We start from the raw sequence: 7,595 nt of genomic DNA on the forward strand, positions 1-7,595 counted from the left end.
TGAACTCAGGGCGATCCTCCTACCTCTGCCTCCCGAGTGCTGGGATTAAAGGCGTGCACCACCACACCCGACTAACAATAAAATATTTTTAAAGGGTAAAATAGCATCAATTTAGTATGGCACCGGCGGAGTGTTGTGGGGGAGAGTTGGAAATCTATCACCTTCCTTTTATATTGGGGAACTGAGGCCTATATCACCTCCTGATTCCTAGACCTATCATGGTCTTTTCACTGCTGTTCTATACTGACTTTAAGGACACTTAAAATCTATAAGTTACAAGTAAAGCAGAAAAGCTGGGTGTGGTGGCAAACGCCTGTTATCCTAGCACTGGAGTAGCTCAGGCAGGAGGGTCTAGGGTTCAAGGCCATCCTCGGGTATGTGGTGCGTTTGAGGTCAGCCTCAAACCTATGTCGTCTTCACGTCTGCATCAGTCTCACAGCGATGACTTTCCTCTTGCCCACAGTTCTAAGGGTCATCCTGGCCGTCACCTTTTGCCTGGTATCCGGAGTCCTGGTGGCATTGCTGTTCGTCCTTATCCGCCATGGGCCTTGCTGGCAGAGAGACGCCTACAACAACATCTGAACCCACGGGACACGCGGCCCTCGCAGGACAGATTTCTGCCTCGTGCCCATGCCCATGCCCTCGCCTGCACCCTTCCTCTGCAGAGCCACCCCGAAGCAGCCACTGCGGGGAGCTGCTGGGCTGGCAGGTGTCCTGGGTCTCTTCCTGGCTGAGGGTGGTCTGGGGCTGCTAAGACAGGTCCTGCAGCCGAGGGCAGAGAGAGCCGCAGAGCAACCCCAAGCCAAACTCCAGCCCGCCTGGGTGCCCGCAAAGAGCCAAGTTGGCAAGGGGGTGGAACAAAGACGTACATTAGACCACTCTGGATGGTGGGAAACGGTTGTTTGCAAGTACAAGGCAAGTCTCAAAGACAGGCCCGGTGAGGAATGATGAGCCCTTCCTTTAGTTATTTGGTTGCACCATTGCGCGCACACACACACACACACACACACACACACACACACACACACACAGGAAGCAATTCTTAACAGGACTTAACATGTGCATCTAAAATAAGAGGTATTTAATTCTCAGAAACTAATACCAGCCATTTTAAGGTGCAGCTAAGGTCATTTTCTCACAATTCTCATATTTAAGAAAAACTTGAAAATCTATGAGTTTTAAGTTCCTTTTTTTTTCTAACCTCTACTATCAGAACTTGATTTTTAAAAATTATTTTTTCATTTATTTATTTGCAAGCGGAGAGATAGAAAAGGGACATAGAGAATGGGCATGGCAAGGCCTCCAGACACGTGCACCGCTTGGTGCATCTGGCTTTATGTGGGTACTGGAGAGTTGAACCTTGGTTCTTTGGCTTCATAGGCAAGTGCCTTAACCACTGAGTCATCTCTTCCAGCCCCAGAGCTTAATTTTTATACAGTGTGTATTATCTAATTTCACTTTAAAATTATATCTAACATTCATAAGGACTTTTCATGAATGAAAAAATATTTTTTTTTTCCAAGGTAGGATTTCGCTCTAGCCCAGGCTGACCTGGAATTCACTATGTAGTCTCAGGGTGGTCTTGAACTCACGACAGTCCTCCTACCTCTGCCTCCCAAGTGCTGGGATTAAAGCGTGCACCACTACGCCCAACTAAATAATGTGTTTTCATTGCCACAAATATATCGAATTATTTATTTACTTATATTTTTGCTGCAGGGCCTCATGTATGTTAGGATAGTCAGTCCTCTACCATGGAGCTGCACCCTCAGCACTACCTGAATTTTATTTGTGGGGAGATAGAAAGAAAAGTGGACCGAGGGTGGAAGCCCCATGCTCAATTCTGTTCTGGCTTGGGCCAAAAACTTGAAACAAGTGCTTTTATATTTTCCATCTTGATTTCTTAATTCTATAATGGAAGACTCCAGGTAGAGAGATGGCTCCCGCAGTTAAATGTACTTGTTTAGCAAAGCCTGCTGGTCTGGGTTTTATTTCTCAATACCTACATAAAGCAGATGCAAAAAGGGGCACAGCGGGCTAGAAAGATGGCTTAGTGGTTAAGGCCTTGGTCTGCAAAGCCAAAGGCTCCCAGTTTGATTCTCCAGGACCCACGTCCTGCACAAGAGGGTGCACACATCTGGAGTTCGTTTGCAGTGGCTGGAGGCCCTGGAGTGCCCGTTCTCTCTCAGTCAGTCTCTCTCTCTCTCTCTCTCTCTCTCTCTCTCTCTCTCTCTCTCTCTCTGTCTCTTTCTCTCTTTCAAATAACTAATTAATAAAATATATATTTTTTAAAAAGAGGCACATGCTTCTGGAATTCATTGCAGTGGAAAGAGATCCTGGCACACACACACACATGCACATGCACACAAAATAAATAAAAAGGAAGACTCTGAACTATATGGACATAAAAAACAATGAAAGAAAAGAAAAGCCGGGTGTGGTGGCACATGCCTAATCACAGCACTCGGGAGGCAGAGGTAGGAGGATCACCAAGAGTTCGAGGCCACCCTGAGACTACATAGTGAATTCCAAGTCAGGCTGGGCTAGAGTGAAATCCTACCTCCGGATAAAAAAGAAAAAAAAAAAATCACACCCTGGTCTTATTTCCTGTGAACAGTTTCCTTTTTCATTTAAGCAACACATAATAGATCATTGCTTCAGTAAGCACTTTCATGGATGGCTCCACCCATGAGATTGTTAGGAAATTAAAATTTACTTTAAACAATCATATTCTGCTCTGAACACCCAGCCATTCCATGCTGTTGGTGGCAAATGTCAGTGTGTGTGGTGTGCATGTGCGTGTGTGTGTGTGCATGCATGCTTGCATGTGTGTGGGAGGCGAGAAGTTGACGTCAATGTCTTCCTCAATTGTTCTCTACTTTTTTACTAGCATAGGGTTTCTTACTTAAACCCACAGCTGGCCTATTTTGGCTACTCCAGCTAGCTAGCTTGCCCTGGGGATCCCCTAGCTCCATCTCCTCATCACTGGGGTCCCAGACCGGCCATCACACCCAGCCGACATTAAAGTGGGCACTAGGGTTCTGAACTCTGGTCCATGTACTTGTGTGGCAAGTTCTTCGTTTGGTGAGCCACCGCCCCAGCCTGTACTTAGTAGGGCTCCACCTCCTCTCAATACTTAGTAGGGTGCTCCATCTCCTCTAGGTTGACTAAAGAGCCACAGGGATCTGGTGAGAGAAGTCAGAGGAGCACCCTCTGGCTTCTGTCCACACTGGTCTCACATCAGCTGTCCATGTGTTCCTCTGAAAGTAGGGTTCTCAAGACCACACGCTTAGAGCTCACCATGCGGGGCTATCTCGACACTTGCTTGAAACACAAGGATCTTTGTACAGACACCCATTCTACCCATTTAGTCCTGCGTCTTCCACCTGCTAAACGCCACTCGCTGGCTCCTATATAACCTTTACTTTTTTCTTTTTCCTTTTTCTTTTCTTTCTTTCTTTCTTTTTTCTTTGTTTTGTTTTTTGGTTTTTTCAAGGTAGGGTTTCACTCTAGCCCAGGCTGACCTGGAATTCACTATGTAGTCTCAGGGTGGCCTCAAACTCATGGTAATCCTCCTACCTCTGCCTCCCGAGTGCTGGGATTAAAGGTGTGCGCCACCACACCCGGCAATCTTTTCTTTCTTTCTTTATTGTGTTTTTTTTTTTTTTTTTGAGATAGGGTCTCACTCTAGCCCAGTCTGACCTTGAATTCTATGTGTTCTCAGCCTGACCGCAAACTCACAGCAATCCTCCTACCTCTGCCTCCCAAGTGCTGGGATTAAAGGCCTGCACCGCCATACCTGGCAGAGAGAGAGAGAAAATGGGCACACCAGGGTCTCCAGCAGCTGCAAATAAACTTAAGACTCATGTAGCACTTTGTGCATCTGGCTTTATGTGGGTACTGGGGGATCAATCATGGGCCACTAGGCTTTATGGGCAAGTACCTTAAGTGCTGAGCCATCTCTCCAGCCTTTACTTTTTTTTTTTTTTTTTTTTTTTTTAGGTAGTCTGGCTGTAAGTCCAGGTTGATCTGAAATTAACTATGTAGTCTCAGACTGGTCTTGAACTCACAGCAATCCTTCTACCTCAGCCTCTGGAGTGCTGGGATTGATGGCACGTGCAACCACACCCAGCCTAACCCTTGCTTTTTACATCACCCTCACTGAACTAAAGCCATTGTAAACAAAAGCCTACAGAGAAATTTTCTTTTGTTCTTTTATGGAGGTTGCTGGGGATTAAACTCTGGACTTCATACATGACAATAAATAAACAAATAAATAAATAAACTGGCATTTCTTCTCTGAATTTGCTTTTGCCTAATATTCTCTCAGCTTCCAAGTTCTTTTCCTACCTTATTCTAAAATTGCTAATATCATTGCCTCACAGCCATGTGGAACACACTCGGTAAGTGAAAGCCAATGTGCTATCTGTTACCCCCTCTAAAAACTACAGAAACCTGGGGCTGAGATGGCTTAGCGGTTAAGCACTTACCTGTGAAGCCTAAGGACCCCGGTTCGAGGCTCAGTTCCCCAGTACCCACATAAGCCAGATGCACAAGGTAGCATATGCATCTGGAGTTTGTTTGCAGTGACTGGAGGCCCTGCGCACCCCATTCTCTCTCTCTCTCTTTCTCTCTGCCTCTTTCTTTCACTATCTGTCTCTCTCAAATAAATAAATAAAAACAAAAAAAAAAAAAACTACAGAAACCTGCTTGAGCAATAATGTGTATGTGTGACATGTTGGTGGTCTCCTTCTGAGCTATCTAAGAGAAATACAGTGTTGTCACTCGGGTGGCTTGAAATATTCTAATAGTCTTATTTGTAAAGGTAAAATTCAAAAGGTGAAATGAATTCTAGCAATAAATTTTATTGAACACACACATCTAAATGTCATTTCAACATGTAGTTGATATTCGGAAAATGCTAACAAGATATTGTGGGAATTTTTAAAAAACACTAATTATTTAAAATCTGATGTAGGGCTGGAGAGATGGCTTAGGAGTTAGGCACTTGCCTGTGAAGCCTAAGGACCCCAGTTCGAGGCTTGATACCCCAGGACCCATGTAAGCCAGATGCACAAGGGGGCGCGTGTGTCTGGAGTTCAATTGCAGTGGCTGGAGGCCTGGCGCACCTTCTCTCTCTCTTTCTCTCCCTCTTTCCCTGTCTGTCTGTTGCTCTCAAATAAATAAATAAAAATTTAAAAATTAAATCAGGCTATCTTTAAAAAAAATCTGATGTAAAGCTGGGTGGCACACACCTTTAATCCCAGCACTCAGGAGGCAGAAGTAGGAGCATGGCCATGAATTTGAGGCCACCCTGAGACTACATAGTGAATTCCAGGTCAGCCTGCGCTAGACTTGAGACTCTACCTCACAAAACCTAAAAATTAGAACAAATAAAATCCGATGTACACTGTACTCTTGCAACATGCCTCAACTTGGGCTAGCCAACGTTCACGTCTCATATTTGGACGGTGACTCCCATATTGAATAGTTGTCATTTAGGCTGTTGGTTGACAACATCTTTTAAAGTAAGAAAATGCTTTTGTTGTTGTTATTTATTAAATACACTTTCAGTTGTTGTGAAGCTACGCACATCATCTCCGTGGCTGCGGAAGAGCTCAGGGGCAGAACCCTCACCCAGCATGTGCTAGGCCCTGAGTTCGATCCCTAGCACACAAAAAATAAAGAAATGTAAAGGAAATCATCCCTATTACAATCGTGTGTGGCTGAATTGCTGAAGGATTAAAAAAAAAAATTAGAGAGGATTGGTGCTCCAGGGCCTCAGCCACTGCACTCTAACACCAGACACTTGCGCCACCTAGTGGGCATGTGCAACCTTGCACTTGCCTCACCTTTGTGCATCTGGCTAACATGGGGTCTAGAGAGAGAGATCAAACACGGCTCCTTAGGCTTCGCAAGCAAGCGCCTCAGCCACTAAGCCATCTCCCTAGCCCCTGTTGAAGGTTTTTTGAAATGCTTTTTTTGTTTGTAAGCCTGACTTAATGGCAAAGCCATGACCTTTTCCGCACATACTGAGGGAGAAACAGGAGAAAGATAGTGCATTTTGTTAGGTTTGTTTTGCTTAGGCAGTCAGTCAAGGATAGAAACCCAAAGAGGGAGCCAGGAGACGGAATCCTGCCAATCCTTGCAAAACTAGAGTCATGGCTGATCCACTCTCACCCAAGATAACTGCAAGTAATCTATTGGTAACAGCGTCCCGGGCTTCTTTCCTCACCTAGCATCCCTGGGTGGGCTGGCCTCTTTGGGTCATTCCCCTGGGTCTACAAACCATTCAGAGCTCTCCTTTACACACCTCAGCCATAAAAGCGAGTCAGCCATGCATGTGACTCTCTCTCTCTCTCTCATTTTGGTGGCTTTTCCTCAGTTCTTTCACCTAAACACCGCTTGTGTCTCTCTGCCTGGCTGGGGAATGGGAAAGCTCTTGTTAACTTGCCTGTGTATTTTTTTTTGTTGTTGTTGTTGTTCATTTTGTCCATGTATTTTCTTTCCAGATTGTCCTCTGAACTCTGGGTCTATCACGTGTGTAATAACTCGTTTGACCTTTCTTTGGCTACCTATTTTCTTGGCCTCTGAATTTTCTGGTTCCAACCTTGGTATTTCCTCACATTGTTACAGGTGTTATCTCTGATCTCTTGAGTCCTTTAGTATTTCATAATCCTCTCTGGGCTTTTAAAAAATTTTTTTTGTTCATCTTTATTTATTTTATTTGAGAGTGACAGAGAGAGAAAGAAGCAGACAGAGAGAGAGAATGGTACGCCAAGGCCTCCAGCCGCTGCAAACAAACTCCAGACACGCGTGCTTCTTGTGCATCTGGCTAAGCTTTGAACCAGGGTCCTTTGGCTTCACAGGTAAGCGTTTAACTGCTAAGCCATCTCTCCAGCCCCACAAAGCTTCTTTTCCAGGAGGGAAACATGCATTCTGCCTCCCGCCAGCAGCAGGAAAGTTAAGAATGGCCTTCCCTCTCAGTCTCGGCCGCTCATCCCCTTTCTGCCTCCTGCATAGATCTCTTCCCAGCTTCGAACATGCCATTCAGTTCAGGGTATCCGTAATGCACAACCTTACCTCCCTTGGTCTTCTGGAAGACTGACTAAGACAGATTGTAATGAGAAAGGGGTTCCTAATGCCTTTAGGGTGATGCAGTGCCAAATAAAAGTTGTTTAATAAAACATTGGGGGGGATGGCTTAGAAGTTAAGGTGTTTGCCTGCAAAGCCAAAGGACCCAGGTTCAATTCCCCAGGGCCCACTAAGCCAGATGCACAAGGGAGTGCACATATCTAGAGTTCGCATTTGCAGTGGCTGGAGCCCTGGCACATCCATTCTCTCTCTCCCTCTCTTTCTCCCTCTTCCTCTCTGTCAAATAAATAAATAAAAATAAAATATTAAAAAAAAAAAAACATTGAGCTGGAGAGATGGCTTAACGGTTAAGGCACATGCCTGTGAAGCCCAAGAACCCAGGTTTGTCTCCCCAGAGCACACATAAGCCAGATGCACATGGTGGCGCATGCATCTGGAGTTTGTTTGCAGGGGCTAGAGGCCCTGGCAGGCCCATTCTCTCCCCCACCCCACCTCTCTAA

The 7,595-nt window shown here is 45.3% G+C and overlaps 1 protein-coding gene across 1 annotated transcript in view; it reads left to right on the top strand.

The window, feature by feature from the left end:
- The window catches only part of Acp3 (acid phosphatase 3), a 64,491-nt gene extending 62,456 nt beyond the window's left edge, over positions 1-2,035 (top strand). Inside the window, exon 11 of the mRNA XM_045136650.1 lies at positions 464-2,035. Coding sequence (XP_044992585.1) covers positions 464-582 — 119 coding nt within the window. The 3' untranslated portion in view covers positions 583-2,035. The remainder of the gene's footprint in view (positions 1-463) is intronic.
- Positions 2,036-7,595: the final 5,560 nt, after the last annotated feature.

The sequence above is a fragment of the Jaculus jaculus genome, chromosome 17 (genome assembly GCF_020740685.1).
Source record: "Jaculus jaculus isolate mJacJac1 chromosome 17, mJacJac1.mat.Y.cur, whole genome shotgun sequence".
NCBI lineage: Eukaryota > Metazoa > Chordata > Mammalia > Rodentia > Dipodidae > Jaculus > Jaculus jaculus.